The sequence below is a fragment of the Numenius arquata genome, chromosome 6 (assembly GCF_964106895.1).
Source record: "Numenius arquata chromosome 6, bNumArq3.hap1.1, whole genome shotgun sequence".
In the NCBI taxonomy this organism is placed as follows: Eukaryota; Metazoa; Chordata; class Aves; order Charadriiformes; family Scolopacidae; genus Numenius; species Numenius arquata.
The window spans coordinates 25,275,200-25,300,705 of record NC_133581.1 but is presented as its reverse complement, the minus strand read 5'-3'; the positions used below and the strand labels follow the sequence as shown (position 1 = coordinate 25,300,705).

General features: G+C 53.4%; 1 protein-coding gene across 12 annotated transcripts in view; it reads right to left on the bottom strand.

Moving 5' to 3' along the window:
- Positions 1 to 19,992, bottom strand: part of WT1 (WT1 transcription factor) — a 36,024-nt gene extending 16,032 nt beyond the window's left edge. For 5 of the 12 annotated variants that reach the window (XM_074148837.1, XM_074148838.1, XM_074148841.1 and 2 more), the window contains exons 1-4: positions 19,355 to 19,745; positions 14,991 to 15,113; positions 14,643 to 14,745; positions 9,161 to 9,238 (exon numbers count right to left, since the gene is read on the bottom strand). In XM_074148837.1, coding sequence (XP_074004938.1) covers positions 9,161 to 9,238; positions 14,643 to 14,745; positions 14,991 to 15,113; positions 19,355 to 19,745 — 695 coding nt within the window. Of the gene's footprint in view, positions 1 to 673; positions 691 to 2,491; positions 2,502 to 5,814; positions 5,834 to 7,239; positions 7,272 to 9,160; positions 9,239 to 14,642; positions 14,746 to 14,990; positions 15,114 to 19,354 lie in introns of all 12 variants that reach the window. The other 7 variants (XM_074148834.1, XM_074148835.1, XM_074148842.1 and 4 more) reach the window with 5 other exon arrangements.
- Between the last annotated feature and the right edge of the window lie 5,514 nt (positions 19,993 to 25,506).

The window sequence follows — 25,506 nt, the reverse complement described above, 5'->3', positions numbered from 1 at the left end:
TTGCAATAGCAATTTGAAGGGGTCCCTGAGGCCCAGACTCTCATTTCGCTGGTCCTTCCTCTCTCTTCACTCAAAGTTCATGTGCAGAGTAGAATTACAAGGAAGTTTTAAACCTCTTAAGTGATTTGCAGAACAGCCAGTGGAACTGGAATGCGGGAGATGTCTAAATGGTTTGTGAACCTCGCTAAAGAGGAGGGGAGCGGTATCTGTGAGCGGCTCTTACTGCAGCGTGTGGTTGCATTCCTCGTTACTCGTCCCCATAGCGGCTTGCAGGCTGCCAGCCGGCAGATGTGTTCCTTCAGATCAATTCCTTTGCTGCTTCAAATACTAGTCTTGAATCCTGGCTCCGCCTGGCTGTTCAGATCAAAGCCTACACCTTTTAGGAAGGTACACTCTGCTTATTCCAATTTTAAGTGGGAAACAGGTGATCATAATGAAAGAAGTTATAGGGTGGCAGCAAGAAAGTACCTCTGATCTGTAGTAATATCGGTAATAGTAGATACAGGAAGATACCATTGTCTGATTTAAACGGATTAAGCTCTTCTCTAGATATGTACCACGTCCAACTAAATAGGGTCTCCTCTCTGCTCAGGGCCCAGATGTGGCCTTTTGTTCCCAGATACAAGTAACAAATTACCATTTGCTATTACCTTTTGCTCAACAGGTTCCCCACCAGCACTGGATTTTCCTCTCTATTTAAAGGCAGCAAAAGCACCCAACCCATGGTGATACCCATGTTGATCACAAATTAAACACTGCATTTTAAAACAGGAATTAAATGAGAACTACCATTTATAAGGAGGAAGTTCTGCAGTAGAAGCTATTGCTGAACTGTAAGGTAGCAGCAAATCAAGGGTAAATATGAACTTCAGCATTAGTCACCCTGAGTAACCGTTGTAACCTCTCACTCACACCTGCACTAGCAACCCTACACATTACAACAGACAAGAGGCACAAAGTTAGATAAGAAGAATTCCCTGGACAGAACTGACAGAAACTTTAGAAGGAGGAACAGGAATACACAGTAAAAGCTTATACCACACAAACACAGCCAAAGCTTCCCTCCAAATTCACATGGTTTCCATCTTTCAGTGATAACCTTTTTTGTAAAGACCAGTCAGTTCTGAAATAATTCCCCCCGGGAATAAGAAGCAGAACAAAGACCCTAAGGAATGGCTCTATGAATGGCAGGTATCCACCAGATGATCTCCATCCCAATTTTTATTGCACAGTTGGGAAGCCTTCCTCAACATCCAGTCTTTTTAATATTTCCTCCCGTTATTTCTAGTTATACTTCACTAAAACTATATATACAACTGCAAAGCCTTGAGGATGAAAACCTGTTTTCCGAGCCTCTTGACCCATAATATACTAAGTAATGAATAGCCATCTACTTAACCAGATCCCTAGGAAAGATGCTTTAATAACCAGGAAGCCTAGTTCCCATTTGAAATTGGGCACATTTCCATCAACATTGGCTGGTACTCAGCATGGTCATAGGGATGATAACAGCAAAACGGATCACGTGAGAGTTCTTGGTTAAAACACTATTTATTAACTATGAAGTGCTAAGGAATAATCTGACCTTCAGGGAGATAGAAATGAACAGGTGAATGTTCTTTCCAGTCAGTGGAGAAACTGGAACACTGAAGGAGGAGTTTGCACAAACCTTCCCTACGCCGCTGCTCTCTTGAACTTCAACCTTCACTCTGCACCAATAGTAAACTCATTGTGAATTATAAGATTTTTTTTTTCAGCCTCTTTACTCAATGCATCCACAACGTATGCCACAAAACGTATACTGCAGTTTGCACAGTTGGCTTGCTTCACATTGCTGCAATTTATATACTAAAATAGAAGCACTGATAGAAGAACCGATGTGAACCTAAACACGTTACTGAAACTCAAACACCTCCTTTATCGCACACAAGAGATAATGATCAGATGCAATGCTACATACGTAGGCAATACAAGTTGCTTTCATCAGGCAGCAATACTGATGAGTTTATACCTGCAGTACATTAACAAATGGAAATCTTAAGAGGGTAGGAGATTCCTTAACTTTTGTCTTTTCTAGTCAGGCCCTCTATGTTTGGGCAAAGAGACAATGCCTTATATGCTTAGGCCACCAAATCTCCAAGTTTAACAATGAAAAGACTCCGGGGAGACCTCATAGCAGCCTTCCAATATCTGAAGGGAGCCTACAGGAGAGCCGGAGAGGGACTCTTTGTCAGGAAACGTAGTGACAGGACAAGGGGTAATGGTTTTAAATTGGAAGAGGGGAGATTTAGATTAGATATTAGGAGGAAATTCTTTACTGTAAGGGTGGTGAAGCACTGGAACAGGTTGCCCAGGAAAGTTGTGGATGCCCCATCCCTGGAAGTGTTTAAGGCCAGGCTGGATGGGGTTTTGAGCAACCTGCTCTAGTGGGAGGTGTCCCTGCCCATGGCAGGGGGGTTGGAACTAGATGGTCTTTAAGGTCCCTTCCAACTCTAACCATTCTATGATTCTATGATTCTAGGAAAAATTATCCTGGTGATAGACTCTCAGGACTAGCTAACAGCCTAGATCTCCACCAAAGCACCGCAACGTGTACACTGTACACCCCAGATCAACTAACAATGTATGCATTACAAATTGAAAAGACAACTCATTAGAGGTTACACTGCGCTGTTCAGATGAACAGTGATAATCCGAGGTAGGTAAACATTGATACCTCAGGAGAGAGAGGCTTCTGGGACCAGGACCCCCACGTTCACTCCCAGCAGGATGGGCTACTCAGGCAACACCACCGCAGGCTGGAGAACTGCCAAGGGAGCTGCTGGCCCCCGGGCTGCAAGTGTGCTGGGAGCACAGCTGAGAGCACGGCCACAGCTCTGCCTTCCCAGCTCCAAGGGCTGAGCAGCCCCCGGGAGAAGTTCAGCTAAGGCCAGGGGGATAGTAAGGGGGTGAAGAGTTGGATTAACCAAAGAAGAAAAGGAGAAAAAAGCTCCCCAGTAAGGCCCAGAGTTCTAGTTAGGATCCCTCCTAGATCTGATCCCTCCACAAGTCCTAAAAGGAGTCAAAACTAAGCAAGGACAGACACAGCCCAACTGGCCTGCCAGGATCCAGCAGAAATTTTTGTTCGAGGAAGGACTGAAGGATTTGGCCTCACAGCCTAGTTCTGCCTTCACTTGCAAATATACAACTCCCTTTCACTTCAGTGGGAACTGCACAAAGGCAGAACTGGACTATAAATATTTAGAATTCGAGTTAGTTGGTGAAAAAAAAGGACTCAGTATATTTTGTTCTCTGGTTCTAGGCAGCCAGAAACAGACCTGGAAACGCAGCCATAAAATGTAACTCTAGATAACCGGGAAACAAAGACTGATCCTTACGCAACATAAAACGCTAAGCAAGCGCTGGGTGCTGTAGAGTATTTAGAAGCGCTTGCATTTACCATTAGCCCCGCAAATCCTTAACACTCGGAGAGTAGCTCTTTTAAAATGATTAATCTCCAAGTTGTACAGATCATACAAAGATTAATAAAAATGAAGGTTTTACAGATGAGAATGTGTGATGAAAAACAGAGCAGCTTTAGAGAGTTCTATCAATCTAAGTGGTTATAAAAAAAAACTCATAAAAGATGACATTCTAATCTGAATATTTTAAAAAATAATCAAGCTGCAATTTCTCTCTCACACCATTTTTACTTTGTTAAATTGAAATTGTCTGTCTAATGTATAAAGCAGTTACAACTTAATCTGAGGAGTTAAGCTTTTTATTATTATTTCATAAACCAAAAAAGGGAAGCTTTAGGGCACACTGAGGAGAGTTAGAAAATTTCAGATGAAACATGAATACACATTGATTCATGAGATTCAGACTTGGAAGAATAAAAAAAGCCAGAAAGCAAGATTACATAAAACAGGCACCACATTAAGACTCAATTTAATTGTGTTTCAATGCAGGAACAGGAATTTTAGGGTTTAGAAACAGAGCCAAAAATGAGGCAAAGTGAGGGTGTGGGCTAGTCCCGTTGATAACAGAACATAAAGGAAGAGAAGTAGAGTTAATTCCCTCTGCTAAAATATTTACCATCCTAGCACCCTGGGAAAAATATGTATGGAGACAGCAAAAAGATTCTGATTAGTTATATAGAAGATCATGTTTCGGCCTGTTTTTTGTCTAATACTGTTACGGAGGGTGGAGTATAAAGCTGCATTTTTATCTGCAGTTTCCAAGGCAAAGGAATATTAAAAAAAATGTGATTTCACGGATTACAGCCCTTCTGCCATCTTCAATGAGAAAACCAGCTGGTTGATGAAAGGAAGGCACCGGATTTTCAGGGGACCCTACTCTCTCTGACTTCAATAGTCTTTGGTTTGGGTTTTTTTACCATTGACCTGAGTGGAATCAGGATTTCACCCTACACTACACTTCAAAATGAGACCCTCAGCTACCGGTGGGAAAGGGGAAATTCAGTATTAGAGACAATAGGTCATTGTCCTTTTCCAATTCATAATGATTGCAGAACTGAACCCAAGTAGGAAGTTTTGCACCTCCAAATTTTACTAGCAATACCACCAAAGCTAGACAGAAAAACCTTTACAATTCACTCCTAGACAAAATAAGTTTCCACTGTCTTATTTTATCAGTGTTCTACACAGAGCAAATTTTCCTTCCAGTGAACCTGAGCAAACAGCAATAAATACAAATTTCTGTGGAACACGCTGACTATTTAACACCTGAGCAAAACCAAAAGGGAAAAAAAAAAAAAAAATTTGTCTGGTTATATACTCAATTTCAGATGACTGTTGGAAATATGGATGAAACTTTTTATTCAAGCTGCTGAAGAGACAGCTACGCAATATTTCTGTTGAGTCTTGCTGTTGGGTATGTGGCTACGCTCCTTGTCCACTGTAGCATATCGTTTCCTGCTTGGTATAAGTTATTTCCATGTCACTTTTATACAGAACTCATCAAAATGCCAAGGAGGGTTTGGTAGTCATGAAGTCTACCTCTACAACAACACTATGAAGGGAAGCAGTATTTTCCAAAATGGACAAATAAGAAAGCAACACAAAAATATTAAGGATGGAAACTGAAGGGAAAGGTGTCCACTAATGTGGGACATCCATTTTAAGATGTCTGGGACCTGAATTCTCAGGGTGATAAGCAAAGGATCCACTGACTTTCCCACAACAGTATAAATCTGATCTCAGCTGCTCCAAACAAAATACCACAAAATGAGGAACAAACCACCAGCAAACAGTCTGAAGAGATAAAATCCAGTCCCACAGTGATGTTCACTGCCTTAAGCATGAAGTTTTCCTTCCAGATCCTGGAAGCTGCCAGTTTGTGACAGCTCTCGCAGACAAGCCAACCCTCCCTCTTGTTTACCCAAAGTTCAGAAGGTGACAGACAAGTCCCTGGACAAACAGGCAACACGTAAGCAATGCACTAGCTCACAAGGCTCCAAATGTGGACTGTTCTTCCCTCACACAAGTTATAAGCACAACCTGAGCTCAATCTTTGGCATGCGGAACTTAAGTGAAAATCTACAACACAGATTCAAATCGTTTGGACTATATAGTAGCAGTAGTGGGTTGTATTCGTCTCCAGGGACAACTCCTTGCAGAAAGAAGCTTATTTGGGGCTGTCAGACTTCCTTTTGGTTTGCCAGTAAGTAGAAATACCTAGAATTCAACTTTTAGGACCTACTTCATGTTCTGGAGTAGTCTGGCTGCAGCCTTTTCTATCTGCTTCCCCGTTTACACCTCTCTCCCCTTCCCCTGCCAGTCTATCACATTCTTGTACTCTGCCAGAAGACACCTCTGTTCACCTTCTGTGTCTCTGTCCACCATTTAGCAATGGCTGGTCAGGAACTCTATTCCGTACCTTTTACTGCCCCCCTCTGCTTGACACTCAGGCCATGCCTTCTGGAGTTCCCTAACAATTATAGCTACTGAAAGCACTCAAAAGACTAAGACCCACAGAGACAAAGAAACTTCTTGCCCTCAGTTGCAATATCTGACATTCATAGAATCATAGAATGGTTTGGGTTGGAAGGGACCTTAAAGATCATCGAGTTCCAACCCCCCTGCCACAGGCAGGGACACCTCCCACTAGACCAGGTTGCTCAAAGCCCCATCCAGCCTGGCCTTGAACACCTCCAGGGATGGGGCATCCACAGCTTCCCTGGGCAACCAGTGCATCAGCACCCTCACAGTAAAGAATTTCTTCCTAAAATCTAATCTAAATCTCCCCTCTTTCAGTTTAAAACCGTTACCCCTCGTCCTATCACTCCAATCCCTGATAAAGAGTCCCTCCCCATCTCTCCTGTAGGCACTCTTTAGGTACTGGAAGGCTGCTATAAGGTGTCCCTGGAGCCTTCTCTTCTCCAAGCTGAACAACCCCAACTCTCTCAGCCTGTCTTCATAGGAGAGGTGCTCGACAGAGGAAAAAAACATTCAGGGAAAAAAAAAAGTCTTCTAAGGCTTTAAAGCCATGGGCTGAAGCAGGCTCTGAGCAGATAAAATCATTTGATAGTTTAGACGCCTGGCTCTTGCTTCTGATCACACACAAACAAGACTGTTCATAAGCTTGCAACTCAACAGGAATGATTTTCACAATGACTGAAAAGGACACAGCTTTGGCCATCTGACAGTGTTTCTTGCCAAATTTCAAACTTTTAATCTGGAGTGAGGAGATTCTGGAGCTGATCAGACAAATACGGGCAAGGATGTAAACAGCTAAAACCAGAATGCTCTCAGATGAACTGCCAGATAACTTAAGCATAGAAGCTGCTCACTAACTCCACCTGAACTGCATGGCAACAGATTAATTTCAGTATATTAAACTTACGCTGAACGTGAACCTAGAAAGCAAGCTACTGAACTGGTCTACTGTCAAGTATAAAGTGTATGACCCATAAGTTTTATATAATTGTAGAGTTCTCTAACAATTTGCAGAACTTACTGGTAATGCTTTCTTCCTTCTTATAATGTACAAAAGTCTTACCGAAGCCAGGAAGAAGTGCTGGGGAGAACCCAAGGCAAGGAGCTAAACAAGGACTGTCATCGTTGGACACAATCTAGAAGCTCCGTATTTCAACAGAAAGATTGATTCCAAAATTCTTAAATTACAACTATAAGATTGAGAAAAGCATCTGAAATACTAAACGCCTGGGAATCCCTTATGAACAGTTCATATATTTTAAAGATGTAAATCTTGGGAAGAATACCTTATGTTCATGGCAACTGAGATTGGAGGTACTGTGTATTGTAACTCTCAGCCAGAAAAGACAGATAACTATTTTGGCTCATATTACCAGTGATGAGGCTATGTCTAGCACTGATTTTCCACAGATTCTACAATCTTGGCCTACACCAAAACTTTCAGCTTTGTTTTACCATAGATCATTCATCTTGATTTCTTTTTTTCCCCCCCTTTCATGCATCCTAGGTCACATACTTTACACTGCTAACAGTCTGACTCCTGGACAAGTAAGAAGCCATTTATTTTGTTCAGTACTCCTTTAATACTTCTATTGTGCCTTTTTTTTTTTTTTTTTTCAGTGAATTCCCCAAAGAATAACCTCTTCCTTGCTTTAATAACTTGGACCTCAGTCAAGGTTGATGTGTTTCTCCATTTTGCAGGATATTTTCTTCAGAAGAGACAAAACAGTGTCTAATATTGCAATGGCTGATCTTTAAAGGGTACAGTTTAAAGAGGAAATCAAAAACACTTATGGAAAAAAAAAGTAGGAAATAACCTTTAAAAAGAGAGGATTGGCAGCAAAGGCACTGAACTGTACACAATTGTAGGATCTGAGGATCTTCCTAACCACAAGAGAATTCCTTGACAGATCTCTCTAGGCTCAATTCTCTAGTTCATTCTGATTAGATAGTTTACTATGCTACTATCTTCTCTCTCTAACCTTCAAACACCATTTGTGAATGAGCTAGGAGCAGACCCATAATATTTTTTCCTTTATCACGCTACAGCACTGTACACAAAGTCCATCTTGAACAAGGTTTTCACATTTACGGACAACTACATGAAAGCATAGATCTCTGTGGGTTTTTCTAGATCTCTCCTGTTGTTCACTTGAGGCTGTTAGTGTTCGCCTAGACACTGATGACATCTCAAAGCAAGTTGGTAATACCTACTAAGGTAGTTTTGATACCTAGTTTTCATGGCCAATCATCTACTCAAGAGCAGAGCAGGCAATCTTTGGCTTTATCTTGGCTAAGATCAAAAGCTGGGGGTTTTGTTCATGGTAGTGGTCGTAGATGAAGTAAGGTGAAGTTATGGCAATGCAGCGGGTCTCGGTCCTACCTCGTGCTCCCCTGGGTGCCTTACAGGACAACACACCCGGAGCCAGACCACCGGAGGCAGCGGGCACAGGCTGCCCAGCGGCCCGGCACCGGCACCCACACCTTCACACCGCCTTACTCGCTCCTTCTCCTCTTCTTCCCCGGCATCCCGCCCTCGCCCCCGGGGCCGGCCCCGGCAGGGCGGGAGCCCGGCTGCCAGCTGAGGGAGGCCCGGCGGGGGAGATGCTCGCCGGGGCCGCTGTACTTCCACCCCGCGGCCGCCACCCCGGCGGGGCCCCGCGGCGCCTCGGGGCCTTCCTGCCCGCCCAGCGGCAGGAAGCCCCGCGGGGGAGGCGGGCCGGAGCCTCTTCCCGGCAGGTGGGAGGGCGACAATGGCCGGGAGGAAGGAAGCCGGGAGGCGGCAGGGCCGGGACACAGGACGCAGGGCCTGGCGAAGGGAGGGAAAGGGAAGAGGGACGGTAGGAAGGGGCGACAGCTCGAGGAGGAGAGCGCGGAGGGGACGCAGCTGCCCCCCGGCACCGACAGTGGGACGGGGACCGGGATCCGGCCCGGGCCAAAGCGTGGCGGCTGCAGCCCCCCCCGGAGAGCTTTGCCTTTTAAATCCCTGCCGCTTAACTTAATAAACCTGAACCAGGCACCACCCTCGCACTTAACTTAGGTCATTACAAATGTTTAAAAAACCACGTTTTTTTAAACTGCAGCCAGACGATGAGCCACTGTCGGAACGGTGGCTTTTTCGTGCTACTGACCGGATTCGAGTCGTCAAATCCAACAGAAAGTTAGCTGGGTAATACAGCTACACTTGGGCAAAAGATTTAGAAAAGAGTAAAGCGCCTTACCCCTTCAGCGTGGATCCCAAGTTCATTTGATTCCATGTCATGCATTCAAGCTGTGAGGTCATTTGGTATAAATTGTCGCTGTTGTGAAAATACGTAGAATTAGAACTAAAATTACTGCGATCGAGTTAAAACCGACACGTCAAGACAGCAACGTTTTCTTTGTTATTGTTTTTAAATATACTACAGTAGAAAGTTAATTTATTTTATATAATCCCTTTTACCGATGTATTATGAATTTTAAAAAGTAAATAAAAGTAAGTAAAAGAAAAGAATGGCTGTGGATTGAAAAGTCTCTTAATCTACAAATCTGTCAATCTGTAAATAGCTGGAAGTGGAGACAGAAAAATTTTTCTTTACAGAAAAGTAATATCCGATATTGACACTTGGAAATTAATGAAACGAATATAGGCAGCCTGGCGGGCTAACGGAGCGGATTATTTGTTTTAAAAAGGCAAATCTGTTAACTGTTTTAACCAGGAGTGTGAGAGACCACGTGGTTAATGGAGTGAAGCAGCTATCGTGACTCGTGATGGATGTTACTCCATAGAGGGGCTTGACAAGCAGGAGAAAAATGGAGTGGCTGAGCGATAAACGAAGCTCACCGCTGGAATATGCTCTTTCCCCGCCGCTACACCACCCAAACCAGCACCACCGAAGTATCCCGACCATCGCTTTCCAGTTTAAAAACGGCAAACCCGGGGAGCGCGGCCGCTGGTACGCGGCGGCGGGCGGGGGGGAGAGGGGGGCAACCGGCGAGCCTCCTCCCACCCCCGTCCGCCGGCGAAAGGAGCTGGCCCCGGGGGGCGAACAAGGCGGGAGCCCCGGGGCCTTTCACCCGGGCTCGGTGATTGATGCCGCTCACAATAAACGCAAGTCTCCCTGTTGATTAATTACACCTAAATTCGCTGGACTTACGCGGTGAATTTATATCATCCTCTTATTAGAAGAGGGTATTTTTTTTTCCTTCGTGGCAGGTAGAAGGGACTTAAAAAAGTCAGATTCCAGTGGGAAGCTTTTGCATATAAAAACAAATTAAGTGACTTCAATCTCGAAGTATGTGCAATATCATTTGTCAGTATCGCTGGACACTATTATTCATTAGTGTGTCTGAAGTGCTATTATGCTACTACAATGTCCTGCATATCAGCTCAGGAATTGTTAAACTCTCCTGCAGTTTCCCCATTTGCAATAGTAGTCCGTGCTGGTCTGTGCCAACTACGTTTTGCAATTCCACGAATTCTTCCTGTAATGCTGCTGTAATTAATTCCTCCAGGACCCTGATTTTTATTAGAAGTGCCCGCCCGATGCATTTACAGCAGGAGATTTCCCTTTAACTTTCTTTCGCTTGACAGTTCATTTATAAGAGCCTCCCCCACAATATCCACTTTTTCCCCTCCTTTGCTTTTTCATAAAGCAATACACTTACTCATCTTGTCACTAGCTCGCAGCCACTGTATTGCATGCCGCCTTTGGGTGACAGTGCCCAAACCAAACCGCTCCGAAACCAGCCCAGGGTCCGGCGGCGAGGTGAAGCCGCCGCTCCCCGGCTTCGCCTCCCCTTCGAAAGCTCCCTCCTGCCCTCCCCGAATTCCAGCCGCGCTTCCCTCCTGCCTCTCCAGCTCCGTCAACAGCGGAACGGCGGAGCCCGAGCTGGCTTCAGCCTTTGGAGGGAGCCCGGGCTGGCTTTCGGGCAGGCCGGGCGTCGTGTAAAGCCCTCGGAGGAAGAGGGCGAGCGAAACGCTGCTCTTTCTGCCTAATCCCGCTCTGCCGCCCCCGGTCCCGCAGGCTCGGGGCGGCCCCAGCAGAGACCCGCAGCCTTCGCCCCCGCCCTGCCCTCCCGCTGCGGTTGCGGTGGGGCGGGAGCCTGGGGAACGAGTGCCGGGGGGAGCAGGCGCCCAGCTCGGCACCCCACGCCAGCCCGGGCTAGGAGCCCACGCCAGACCTGGTCGCCCCACGGCGCGGGAGCCGAGTGGGGTGGCGTTTCAGCTGCGCGACTTAGGGAGAAGGAGACGTTTGACTTGAGGCTCTGAGAGTGGATTCCCGCGGGGTGCGCTGCGGTCTCTCGGCACACCCTTGGCGGGGGGGGGGAGCTATGCCCCACGGAGGGGCACCCCCTCACACGAGCTGTAGAGGGGGATCTGTGTGATCTCTGCTGCCGGCAGCGTCCAAGGGGAGAAATTTCTGTGGCGATGCTGAGACCGCCACCCTGCGAGGTTTACGTCTCGAAAAACCCGGGATTGCCCAAACTTTGGCTAAATCGTGCGAAAGTGGCCCCGGGGCGGGAGGCGGGCGGGCACCGCGGGCTCCGCGCCCCGGCAAGCCCGGAGGCAGGAACGGCCGCGCCGGCCGCCGTTTGCCCGGGAACCACCCGGGCACGGACACAGGGTTAAACATCTGGCATCTGACGTGTGACAGAGAACAGGACATCCCTAACTCCATTTACGCCTCGCCACGGTTTATTATTGACAGTACCGTGAGGTGATCTCATGGAATTAACAGCTCCTCTCAAAATCTCGGCGTTGGACGAGGTTTGAATGATGAGAAGGAAAGCGGGGTCTCCGGGGATATGCCTGCCCTGATTCCAATCTGAATCCTTGGCCCTCCGAACGGCCACAAAGACGACACTAAAAATAACTTATTTTCATTACAGAGATACTTTTAAAGAGAAAGGAGAGGAAAGGGGGGGAACATTTCTGCAACGGGGATTAATGTAAGTTGGAGTGGAATAAAAGGAAGTCAACGCTGAGCAAAAAGGGAACTTAAAAGGAAACCAGTAGTAGATCATATAGAGTTTGTTTTGGCCTGCATCGCAGTATTACCGAGTTCTTGACCTCTGCACAGAAACAGCTATAATCTGAACCGAGACTCCTCCACTTTTAAAGTCTTTGTAAGTGTGACTCACAGTAAATTTTCAACATCGAGCGTGTTTACTACATTAAACAGCGCGAGGTAGAAAAGTTCACATCACCGTTTTAATGGCCCCACAAATGCTAGTCATCTAATGCACACTCGCAATCGGCGCGGGTTTGTCACCCGTGTCCAGCCATCAACAACAGGCGCAGTGTTCCTTGGCGGAGGAGCGAGCTGCGCTGTAAACACAGAGCGAGCAGTTGCCGAGGCGAGAGATTTCAGAGATACTTCTGCTTCCAGTACAAGAATTACGATCTTTTAACCGTTTCTTTCAAGCTGTTGCCTTCCCGGCTGCCTTTGCCCGTGCGAGGAGCGATAGACGCGACGAACGCCGTCACGCCGGGGATGAGCACCTTCCGCTCCGCGCTCCGCGCAGCGCTCAAAAGGCGCGCAGGGAGGCGCGCAGCGGGCATGGGCATGGCCCTGGGCAGCCTCATCGCCCCGCGTCCCTGCCCGTCCCGGCGCTCGGATGTGACAACTGAGCCAGCAGCTGTCAGAGCAGAGCTGGCACACTTGACCTGAACTGCGAAAAGTAAAATAAACCTTCGCAAAGGAGGTACGGAATAAACATGATCTTAAAAAAAATAAAATAATAAAGATTCCGCCAGATCAATATAAATATTTCGGTCGGTTTTCAGGCCGTTGGAAATGTGGCTAATGAGTCACGCCAGTTTCTGCACGGTAACTACTCGCTCACTTTCTTACAACACTTTCTAGGAAGAACACTTGTGCAGCAGGAAAATTGCTTTTTCCAGATGCTTTAGAACACGTGCAGGAGGGACGAGGGGAGGCCGTACCGAACTCACCCACCTGTTTGGGCTTTGATGCTGGGGCAGGCTTTGTGCAACTGGAGCTGCCCTCCACATGGAGCAAGCTCTGCCCTGACTTGCACCCCCACACGTCAATATTGGCTCGTGTGAGGTGTAAGGACTTAAATCCTTATCCTACAGAAGTAAGGAGTAAACTTCCCGGGAGGCAAAGCAGGATCAAAGCTAAGATGGGGAAGAAACCGGTCCCGCAGAGCAGCGCTGCCCGCTCGCTCCGGGTCCCGAAGCGCTGGGCGGGAGGCGGCGGCGCTAAGGCGATGCCAGGCTGCGCCCACCCCCTTTCCCGATGCTTCCTCGGGAGCGGCACATGGAGGAGAGCCGCACAAGCAGCGTGTTTCCTATCGGAATCACACCTCCCAGGACCGGGCTCGCTCCATTAAACGTACAAACGCGGCAGGGAGGAGCGCCCGCCGTGCCGGCGTCGCCGCCGGCAGCCCCGACACCGGGGGCGGCAAGGCGAGCCCCGAGGCTCGGCGGGGCCGGGGGAGAGCGGCGGCTGCCCGAGGCGGCTTTGGGGCTGCCCTCCCCAAGCTTCCCCACCAGCCATATTTATAGATTTCCCTGCGAGGCGAGCAATCTCAGCGCAGGAGTTCGCCCCGCCAATTATTCTGCAAGCTAATCTCTCTGGATAGGCTTCTTTCCTTCCTTCATTACCTCATTCCCTCCTTCCCTTGACGTCAACTCACGTTCATTAGCGAAGTGGCTTCTGGAAGTGACAGAATTTTGTTGTCCCACGTCCAGTGTTGATTAATCAGAGATGATATAACCGGCCTACAAGGGGAGCCGCTCGCGGCTTCCTTCGCCGAGGCATATTGTTTTGTGTGCGAGAGTTACTAAGCAACTCCAAGATACGGGGACTGGCTCCAAGTTCACAAAAAGTTGAAGAATAAATTTTGGGGGAACTTCTTTGCTCGCTAAACACGTTGTAAAACTGCGAGAGACACGCCCGGCCCCCGTTGCCAGACCGAAGGAAAGGGGAAGCCGCGCTCGCAACGGACCCGTCCGTTGGCGAAGAGAGCCCCTGCTTGCGGCAAAGCTCCGGAGGCGCCTTCCTCCCAGCAAGGAGATCCCATGGCTTTATTGCCCCCTTCTCAATAAATAACCTCTCTGCAGGCCAGTCCCCGTGCCTCCTGGGAGCCATCGGAAGGGCTCTTGGGCTGTAAGACGAAGCCCCCGGAGGGAGCTGAGCTTTAATTGCCTGCCCGATCCCCGTACCGCCATCGCCAGCGGAGGAGCGCACCCGGGCAAACCCCCAAACCCTTCGCACCGGCCCGCTCCGTCCGAGACAGGCCTGTCCCAAGGAGGTCCTGGCTGCCCGGTTCCCGTTTCCCGACGGCGGCCGGCACCTGCCGCCGGAGAGGGGCTCCGCCGGGGGGGTGTGGGGTGTGTCTCGGCCCCCCGCAAACTCCCCACTCCCCGCAAACCCCGAGGTGGCCCGGAAAGCTCCGAAACACGGCGGGGCCCGGGGTGGGGGGCGCGGCGGCTTTTTTTGGTTTCGTTGGGGTTTTTTTTGTGTGTGTTTGTTTTTTCTGTTGGTTTTGTTTGCTTGGTTTGGGTTTGGGTTTTTTGGGGGGGGTTGTTGTTTGTTTGTTTTTTTCTTTACGTGTGAATATCGTTTTTCTTTTGAAAAAGGGAAACAAATAAATCAGTTTCCTTGCAGAAAGAGAAAGCTGATTGAAGGGCATGCGGGGGAGAGCAACGACCCGCGCAGGAGGCCAGGCAAAGCTGCCTTTCGGCGGAGATACCTGTTGTAGGGGGTCCGGAGGAGCAGGGCCTGGCTGCCCGTGCAGCTGTCGGTGGGGGTGTGACAGCCGTATACCGGGGGAGGCACCGAGTACTGCTGGTCCCCTGTGGAGAAAACGGCAGTTACCCCCTGCGGCCACCGGCCGTGTCCCTCTCCCCCCGCCCCGCCCCGGGCTGCAGAGGGGGCTGCGGGGACCCGTCCTCCAGCGTTTGGGCAGCTCTAGCTCTGTGCCAGGCCGGGGGCGGAGGGGGGGGGACACGACACTCGGGACAGCGGTGCGACACCGGAGCCTCTCCGGGCTGCCAGCGGCCTTTGAGAGGGGTCCCCGCGGCCGGGAGGCTGAAATTACCTAGCGGGGGCTGCTGGCTGATGGGGTCCTCGTGTTTGAAGGAGTGGTTTGTAAACTGAGCGGCGTGGTGAGACGGCGTGTGGCCGTAGCTGGGGGTCCCGTCGAAGGCCACAGTGCTGTAACCTGCCGAAGAGAACGCAGCAGGGTTAGGAAGAGCCTTCTTGAGCCCGCTCGGCCACCCCGCGAAGCCTCTCCCAGCAGGCGTCGAGAGAGAGAGGACCCCACGGACGCCGGCCCCCACCGCCACGCACCCACGGCACCGCCGCCGGCTGCCGAAATACTTCGCAGTTACCGATTCCCCCACCCCGGTGCTGCTGCCCACGTTGGGGAAAAAGACACCGCAAGGCTGTGCCCCCACTCCCCAGTACACGCACTTGGCGAGGCTGCGGGCTCAGGGCGGTGCGGTGGGACGCCCGCACCTTCCCCCCCCCCGCCCCGTCCGCCCCCCCCGGGCAGAGGCGAGCCGGGCAGCCCGCTCCGAGGGGCGGAAAGTCGGAAGTCTCGTTCGTGTTTAAAGAGAACAGATCGGCTTCGGTAATAAAAAGGATGTTTTCATTAATTGTTGCTCATATTAAAGAGGAAGATTCCCATCTGCTCAGTGTACTCCTCTGCCGTTTCCAATTTAGAAGTTACCCTTTAATCTTTCTTTTTCTTTTCTTTCTTTTTTTTTTTTTTTTTTTTTTTTAAGAGCAGCTTTCTGAAGAGTCTGCAATAAAGAGGCGGAATGTTTCATGAAAAAATAAAACTCCTCCTTTCAGCGAAAATTGCTCTCCAAAATAATAAACAGCCTATTTTGTTTCCTACACGGAGCAGATTCAGATGGAAAGAGACCACCTCTGCTGACCCCGGGCCGACACGAAATCGTAAATCAGGTGCTTGGACACCAACTTTCATTAATGACTTGGAGCTGGCTAAACAACTTCAGCTAAAAAAGTAATTACAAAGTAATATTATCTCAGAGGCTTCTCGGCTCATCAGCATTTACCCCGAGAACCAAGCTCCTCCGAGAGCCACTCTTCCAAAAAAAAAAAAAAAAAAAAAAAACCACCTCAAAACAAAACCAAACCAAACCAAAAAGTGCGACGCGGGCTGGGAAAAGAAACCAAACCTCTCTCTTAACCTGCTTATTCCAGCACGGGCATCCTTCGCAGCCCTGTCTGGATGTGACACGTGGCCGGAGGGTGATTTTTGTGGGTCGAGAGGGAGCACTCGGGGCTGTTTTCAGGCTCCTCTCTCAGTTCCCTTCCATGCCGGGGACTCGGCGCTGCGCGGTCTCTGCTTCACCACCGCCGACCGATGATCACAGGGGGTTTCAGAGAGAATAAAATGGGGAGGCAACAAAGGGATCCGGTTGTTACTTCTCCATTTTATTCTCTCTGCAGACAGCCCGGATCCAGCGACATTACAGGACTTAATTAACCTGTAAGGGTTGCGCGGGAGATACGGAGCAACGGGAAGGGGAAAAAAAAAATGTCCAGGAGACTGAAACCTTCACCTTCGCGATGATTTTAAGCCGTCCCTGAGACTGCGAGGCTGGGACAGAACTAGGACTGGCCTGTCCCCGGCCAAATCTCCCTCGCATCCCCCTAGCCGTCGGAGCAGAGCTCCTTTCGTGGCGATGCGAGCAGCGTTGACAGGCCGGTACCTTACGGGCTCCCATCCCACAGCTGTTTCTCGCTCCTTATCTCCTCCCTTAGCCCTCAGGGTAGAGGCTCAACCTTCAACTCCCTTCTCCCCATTTCCCTCTGCCTCTTTTTTAACTTTCAGAAAACACTGACACTTTCTACGTTACTTTTGGCCCGGCACAGGCTTTCGGTGACCTTCAAAACTCAGCTCGGAGCAGAACGAGGTTTTGGCCGCATTTTCCGGTGTTGCCTGACCCAAAGCTTCAGGAATGTGATAAGAAAGTTGAGTTCTGAACCGAGCTGCCGATAGTGAGGTCTCTTTAATTAGGGCGTTATCAGAGCCAGGCCTGATTAAAATGTGCTGAAAATAATTGAAAGTTGTACATCTGCTGGAGAACGGGGCCCTCTGGAAGCATCCAGTTGTTGGAGGAGCCCAGCTGGATGAAAGAGGAGAAGGAGAAGAGGAAAACTGGGCAGAGGTTTCAAAGCCTTAGTTCCCTAACCTTCACCCCATCCCAGACTTGGCAGTAATGTCACCGCAGAGCCAAGGTAGCATCTTTCCCACGGTCGGAGGAACCGGCTAAAAAAAAAAAAAAAATAAAAAAAAAAAAAGGAGTTCAACCTTGAGGAGAACCAAAGCAAGAACATTTTATCCACCCACGGAAGAAAAAAAAAAAAAAAAAAAAAAAAAGAAGAAGAAAGCAAACACCCTTTGTTGAATTCCTTTTTGCCGAAGGAGCTCGCTGCGTGTCACCGAAAATAGTCGTGGCTAAGCCCCAGTGCTGCCCGTGCGGGGACACAGCCCCGATCTGAAGGGACACCCCCGCGGGCGCAGGGACCGTCCCCGCGGCGAGGCCGCTCGGCCCGCGGAGCACGGGAGGGAGCAGGGACACGGCCCCTCTTCCCCGGCACGGCGCCTTCCTCCAGGCTCTTGCGGGGTCTCGATCCGCCTCACCGGGGACGGGGCGAGGCCACGGGGCGCCGGCTCACCGGGCGCCCACTGTTTTGTCCCTCGCCCACCCAGGGCCGAGTTTATTTCCCTCACCCTCCTCTCCGCTTTCTCGTCGCTATTTCTGCCCAGAGATTACAAATCCTCTCCGATGTCTAAAATCCTTTCAGATGTCTTAAAAAGAAAAAAAAAATACCCTGGTCCGGCAAGCTCTGTGCCGGGGCGAGCGCAGGCCGCCCCTCGGCACTCAGAGCCTGAGGCCCCCGCCGGGCGCGCAGTGGCCCCGGGGCCTTGCCGCCGGCCCGGCCCGGCGCCGCCGAGCCTCCCCCCGAGCTCCGGGGATGCTGCCCGTCTCTCCCAGCCGGGCTCGGTCTCCGATTAGAGCCCGGCGCTGGGCAGACAGCGAGACCCGGGGGGCGAAGGCAGCGGAGCGGTTGGCACCGGGACTGCGACCCAGCACTGCTCGGTGGCCTCCCCTCCGCCGCCATCGCCTCTCCTTAATGCAAACGTCGCCCCAGGCCACCTCGCCGGCCTCGGGCCACCCCTCGGCGGCTAGCACAGCCCGCGCCCGTCCGACCTCGGCCTCCGCACTGGCCTCCCGCCGTGCCTCCCTTCACCAGCCAGAGAGCCGGGGACACCCCGGGTCCTCCCGGGGCAGCCTCCGGCCCCTCTCTGTAGGTACCGCGGTTGCCCCCGCGGCGCATAGCTAGCCCGAGCTGCGGGCTGGGCGCGGGCGACCCCACGCTAAAAGCGGCGAGACCCCGGCGAGTCGGCCCGCTCCGGCCGGGCCGCGCGCTCTCCGCCGCTCCCGCTCCCCCGTCCCTCGAGTCTCGGGGCCGCGACGGCCCGACCCCCCCCCTCGGCCACACTCCCCCGGGGCCGGGAGCGCGGGGCAAGAGCTCAACGACACGGGGGCAGATGAAGGAGGGGGGTAACAAGACCCGAAAAGGCTCGGGCTTGCCCAAGGGCTCCGCACGCTCGCCCCCTCTCCTTTCTTCCTCGCGTTCGCACCGGCAGATGTTTACACTGCAGCCACTGGAAGAGAAACGATTAGACGACGATCCGCCACACGCCAGCGCTGCCCCGTCGCCCGGCCGTGCAGCGGCAGCCCACGGGGATGTCTCAGGGCGGTGCAAACACCGAGGTCCGCAGCGAGCTACAGCGCAGCCGGTCCCGGCCGCGGAGATGCTGAAAAGAAAGTACGAGGCGCCCCTGTTTATGTACCCCGGCCTGGGGGCTTTCAGCGCTCCCCAGGTTAATTCGACAAGGGGCTTGGAAACGCTAAAGAGCAGGCAGCGGTTTTCGGATTCAGGAGGAGGTTTGGAGGTACATTTCTCACCCTGCGCCCCTCCGCCTCCCTCCCCCTGCTCCCCCCAGCTCTGTAAAGGGAACTGTCTCGGGGCACCGGCCCCATCTCCGTTCCAGGACTTTGAGCCGTCCCCGGCCCGAACAAACCTTTGCGAGGCGACAGGCTGCTCCAACCCGCGGACTGTGGGCCGGGGTGGGGGTCTCCAGCCCGCCTGGCAGAGCCGCCTGCTACAGCCCGCTGCCCCACAGGAGGGGTGGGGGCAAGCAACTCGTGGCTCCTAAAACTCCCCGGAGCGACGTGGCTGCCGCACAGGGAGGGAAAGGAGGCAGGGAAGGGCCGGCTCGCCGAACCCTGCCCGGCTGCCGCTGGGGAGAAAGGCTGGGCTCGGTGTTTACATCAAGCGCGGCCCGGCGAGGCTCAGCGGACGCCTTACGGGGCCCGGCCCCCCCGAGCCCAGGGCGCTCGGCAGCGCTGCCCTTACCCTGGTTGCGGATCGCTTGCTGGCTCTCCAAGCAGTTGGGCAGGTAGGGCCCGTTGGGGAACATCCTAGCCTGGCCGGAGGGCGGCTGGCTGGGCGGCGGGGCGCCGAAGGGCCCGTAGCGGCAAGCCCCGGCCGTGCCGGTGAACTGGCCGGAGAAGTGGACGGTGAAGGCGCTCAGGTATTGCTCCTCGTGGGGGTCCGACCCGTTCCAGCTCGGCTCCTGCTTGATGAAGGAGTGCGGCCCCAGCGAGCCGTAGGAGGCCCCCGGGGGGAAGTCCAGGACGGGAGCCCACTGCGCCGCGCTGCTCACCGGCATGGTGCAGTTGCTGTTGCCCGGCAGGGAGGGCACGGAGGGCAGCAGCGCGTTGAGGTCTCGGACGTCGGAGCCCATCTGCTCGCAGACCTTCTGCCTGCCGCCGGGCAGCCAGTCTCCCCCCGGGCCGCACTTGTTCCAGGACACCTGGCCCCTGCCCGCCAAGCCGGAGGCCGGCTCCGGCTGCAGGCACCAGGCTGGCGAGCTCAGCCCTTTGGGGGAAGTTTGCTCCGCCACGCAGCTCCCCGGGTCCAGCCCTGCGGGAGCCGGCAACAGCGACAGGGAAAGGTTGTTCTCCAGGATCGCCTCCGGGCTTGCACCCGCTCGCAGCGCAGGGGCAGGGCGGGGTGTGCGTGTGGCCGGTGTGTCCCCGTGCGGCTCTGTGTCTGTCTCGGCTGGGCGTGTGTCCGTCTGTCCGTGCTAGGGGGGCACAGCCGCCTCGCACGCCTCACCTCGGATGCCTGCTCACCCTCAACTTTGCAAAGCTCAAATAGAGGCGCTTGCAGGGGAGGAGGAGTCAGCCACGCCGATCCTCCATTCACACAACCTCCGCCGAGGGGCTGCCCACAGCCCGCTCGGCTGAACCCAGCCGGACCAGACACGCGGGGGAAGGGAAGGGGGGTGGGCGAGGAGAGCCGGGGATGGAGGGGGAGAGGTTACTGTGGGAGAATATATCTCCCCTACACATCACTCCCACCCTTCTTCTGGTGCAAGCGCCACTAAATCTCACCCTAACGTCCCTTCGCTTTAGGAGAGACTTGCGAGACTGTTAGAGGGATCCAGGTGGACAGTAAGTACGTGCTGGATGACTTCCCCCGCCAGCTCCGTGCGTGTCCGTGGGGACTCCCGAGGGCGGCGGGGTCGCAGGCCCTGGGGACGGCGTGGAGAAGCCTCCGCCCTTGCAAGAGCCAGGGGAAGTGACCCAGCCCGGGGCGGGCGGACCCTGTCCCTGCGAGAGGAAAGCGTCTTTCCAGGTGCCTCTCCCGCTAAGGGAGGAACCCGCGTCTCCCTGAGCTCCTGCGGGGTGTGGGCTGTCTGCCCGGGACCCCGCATATCGGGTGTTCTCTGTACTCAAGGAGCCGGCCGTGCCAGGATACCGAGGGCTCCGCCGGCGAGGGGAGGGGAGGTCGCCCTGGGCAAGGGGACCGGGGCCGGCGTGCGCCCGGTCCCGGCCCCGTCCCTCCACCCTGCCCGTGTGAGAGAGGGAAGGAAGCGGCTGGGCGGGCGGGGGAGGATCGTAGGGCTGTAAGTCATCTGCTTTTAGGAGATTCACCTGGCACTGCTCCTGGGGAGCTCCGGGCTCTCTCTTTCCTCCCCAGCCTCCTGGACAGCAGCTCCTCAGCGTGCATCCCGCGGGCGGCGGCGGGAGAGCCCCCGAAGGCATCTCATACTTTATCCCCGGACGGTCCTTCCGGGCGACACGGCGGGTCTCGGGTCAGCCCTGGCAGCGAGGGATGCCACGATTTCGGCGACGTGGGACCGGCAGGAAGCCCCGGGGCGGGCGGCAGAGTCCCGCGGGACACAGCGGTACCCGGGACCTGGGGCAGAGACGACCCGCCGCCTCCCCCACGGGAGAGGCTCTCACCAAACGCGAGAAGAGGGATCCCGCCGTCCTCCTTCAAAACTACTAATTAATAACCACGCGGGGCGGGTTGGGAGTGGGTTGCTTCTACGAGCGCGCGTGGGACAGCTCCCGGGAGCTGCGCCCCGACGCAGTGTACGCGGGGGAAGCACCGCGACCCGCGGGACCTTGCGCAACTTTCATCGGCCGCTGTTAAAACCGCGGCAGCGACCGCGGCCGCTGAGGCCGTGGCTCGGCGCACACCCCGCAGCTCGCAGCCCGCACCCGCCCCGCCCGCCTCACCCTCCCTCCGCCGCTAAAATGACTAAAAAAAAACCCGCCATGAACGGTTACCTGCCGCTGGAAAGAGCCAGCCCGTTGTCTTCCCGGTGACAATTTACACTTCGGTATTTCCTTTCCCCCACGGCATTAAAGGTTACGGCAAGCACCGCCAATCTTGAAACGATGTTTTAAAATTCAATGAATAAATGCTACAACAAAATAAATTAAAATAGCTCGTTATTAGAGTAGCCAAGTATAATTTCATTTTCTTTTTAAACTCTTTAACCGAACCCGTCGGGTTTTGTTATTAGTGAAGTGACTTTAATTTTCAAAAACTATCTTCAGAAAATTCCCTTTTAAAATCTCTCTTTTGATGCGTAAATCTATTTATTACGGAAATCGACGTGTAACGTAAGAGCGAAAGATTTGTTGATTATCTTTGCCGATATTAAAGATCCTCTAAGTTCACAGGATCCGCCGGTTCTTATGAGCGCACACGACACTAAACCACTCTCGGACGGCATTTGTGAGCGCAGCCCATGCCCGTGATGGGGGGGGAGTGCGCTGCCCCCGTTGACACCGCCGGTCCCCGAGGCGTGCTCCCCCGCTTTCACCGCGCCGGGGCTCCCCGCACACCGCAGTCACCCCCGCTCTGACGGCACCGGGGCTCCCCGCACACCGCAGTCACTCCCCGCCCCCGTACCCGCAGGGGCCTTGCGGGGAGGTGCGGAGTCGGGAGCGGGGCTGCTGCTGGGTTTGCTCACTTCTGTGATGGCCCCACACCTGAGATTGGTCTCTTTCATCTCCGGCTCTACAATCGACAACGTACACACAGAAATACAAGTCTTTGGCCAGCATAAGCGGAGTATTTAATTTCCTGCGAAAACTAGACCTCTCTTGGTACAAACAGAAAAAGCCTTTCCGCAGTGGACTATTTTTCGAACTAGTGTGTGGGTTTTGGTTTTGGTTGATTGTTTTGGGTTTTTTTTCTTGGTTTGTTGTTTTGGGTTTTTTTTCCCTCCTTTTTTTTTTTTTTTTTTTTTTTAAATAACCTAGCTTGATAAATCTTCTTGAAAGGGAAAGATATTTTCTTGATCCCCTAGGTCTGGGTTATTCCACCTGGGAGGAAGAACGGCCGGAGCCCGTCCGACTCCTCGCCTCTCTCCCACTTCCCAGCCGCAAAACAAGAAGACCCCCTTGGCCATCACCTCAGCCTCCCTCCCCGCGGCTGCCGGCAGAGCTTGCAGCGAGACTGGGGAAAGCCGTGCTGGGCCAAGGGGGTGCTCCGGGACCGCCGGCTCAGCCCGTCGCAGCGCCCTGCACCGGTACCTGCGCCCCCTCGAGCCGCCCCAGCCGGTGCGGGGCAAAGAGCGGGCTCGGCGCAAACGGGGCGGGGACGTCCCGGGAGAAACCCTCAGCGGTGCAGCCCAAGGAGGAGGGAAGTCCGGACCCTTCTACCCCGGGACGGAATGGGGACTTTTGGGAAGCGGCCAGCGCCGCCTTCCGCAGCCGTTCCCCTCAAGGTAGCACCCGGGAGAGAGAAAAATCTCCCGCTCCGCACTTTTCTAGCCCAGGCCGGGAGCGCCGGCAGCAGGTCCCCCTCGGGAAAGCCCTGGCGTGCCGAGAGGAGCTGCTTCCCCGTGCAGGGGACATTTGCTCGCCTCTTCCTCGCAGATCCCGACCACGATTCCCGTCGCACGCTGGGGTAAACCACCTCACGCTCCACCAACCGGGCGCCCGCGTCCAGGCCTCGGTGCCCAGCTGAAAGCAATGGCCGGAGATACGGCAGTTCAAGGACCGCATCTCCTTTGCCGGTGTCCAGACCCGGGCGGTCCGGAACTTTTTGCCCTCTCCCCTTCGTAGAATCATAGAATGGTTCGGGTTGGAAGGGACCTTAAAGATCATCGACTTCCCACCCCCCTGCCCTGGGCAGGGACACCTCCCCGCAGACCAGGTTGCTCAAAGCCCCATCCAGCCTGGTCTTGAACACGGCCCAATCCAAATATCTGCCAGGCAGCAACCAGGCTCTATGGCTTTGCCCGCTGTTACGTAGCTATGGTAATTCCTGATAATGCTCAATCTTCGATTGTACTCGAAGACATACTCCACAGGATCAAACAACAGATATTTCCTGGACAAGGATTATTCTGCTGAGAGTCCCACTCGATCCCGGGCAAAACGGGCTCGGGAACCTGCTCCAACCTGAGCAGCGCTGAAGCACCTCCCCAACCTGCGTTTCCCCGTTCCGTTTTCTCCCCTGCCATGCGAACCAATTAATGGGCCGGTAATTCTTACTACACTTTACTAAACTCCATAAACGATCTCCTCACGGCTCGGAGGTGGGGGAGACTGACTTAAACAGAGATAAATCCCCGGCCCTTCCAGCCCCGCTCAAGCCGTTCACAGCACGCAGGGGGATCTGTCTCCTTTCACTCGGGGGGCTGATCAGAGTTTGATTATTTAAGTGCCAAGAGCGGCAGAAACAAAGCCGCGAAGCATCTCCAGGAGCGCAGGGCGCCGAGGGGCAGGAACTCATCACGGCGGGCCCGATCCTGCATTCCTCCCCGTGCCCCGCCGAGCACGGCGGGCACCGCGGCAGACGGGAGCCCCCGGCAAGACGGGACCGGCCTTCCCTATCTGGGCTGACGGGGGCACTGGCACGCTTTCGAGCTGGGGAGAGGACATTTTGTTTATCCTTTGAAGCGGAAAAAAAGCCTTTTTTGATGGCACAAGGAGGGAAAGGTGCGTAGCCTCTCCCCGGCTCTCCGCTGAGCGGAGCAGGGCTCAGCGTCTCGCCGCCTGGGGGACCTGCACCTTTCCCTCCTCCCCGGCTCCTTCTTCCGCCACCTGGGGCGGCGCGGCCCGGGGCTCCGCCACCCCAACGCTCCCTACTCCGAGCGCGTCCCCCGGCCGGTGCGCGCCGCTGCGGGCCCCGCCGGCACCGGGGAGGGGAGCGGCGGCGGCGGGGCCAGCCGCCGGCCCCCGGGTCGCCTCCCCAGCGCCTCGACCGCCGTGCCCGGCCGGTGGGGCTCAGGCCATTATTTTACCGTAAATCTTTGAAACGCTGGAACTAATTACGGAGAGGATATGTCTCAATTTGTTCCGCATTAGCGCCGCGCCGGGACGCAGGCACCGAGCACGGGAAATTGATGAGCCCAACCCAAGCCCAGCCCCGCGGCACCCCGCCGGGACTGCCGCCCGGCCCTGACCCCGCGTTCAACCCGCCGAACCGCCCCGCTCCGCCTCCTCCCGCACCTGCGGGACCCGCCGCGCCGCCTCGGCCGCCCCCGGGCCGCTCACACCCCCCGCCCCCGGGCAGTGCCCGCTGCGGTGCCGGAGGGGTGCGAGGTGGGGCTTAAGCCGAGTACGAGGTACTACGGGGGCTCTGCTAAATTTATTAGCACACCGCTACGGCGAGGCGCGGTATAAATCACGGAGCTGTATAGGGCAATAAAGTATCCCTGTGCATCCTGCCCTCGCCGGGGTTCTGGTGAATAGGAGTTCATAGGCAGCTGGGTATCAGTAACATCTTTCAGATCCGGCATATGTGACATTTAAAAAGTCTTAGATATACAATGGGATATACTTATGGAGCAGCTAAAACTATTATATAGGATTTTTATAGGTATTTGGTGCTTACGTACAAAAGAAACTGGGGGAAAAAACGCTCTTAGATAATATGCTCAGTTCTTGGCATGATCTCTAATGGTTTTGAAAGCAATAAAATTATTATTCTGGGAGGGGAAAATAAAAAAATATATTCTAACACTTAGTACGTTATAAAGGGATGTATGGTAACTGACATCTAAGGAATTAATTTCTCCCTGGTTGTAGAATGCAGATCCCACTATAAAGGCATACTGAATTCTAAATGTAACAATAAAGAAAGAAATCAGTAACAGTACCCATCATGGACACAAACCTGAAGAATTCTTTTAGCCACCTGAAACATCATCTTTGAATATGAGTACACATCAGAAACGTAAACCAAACACT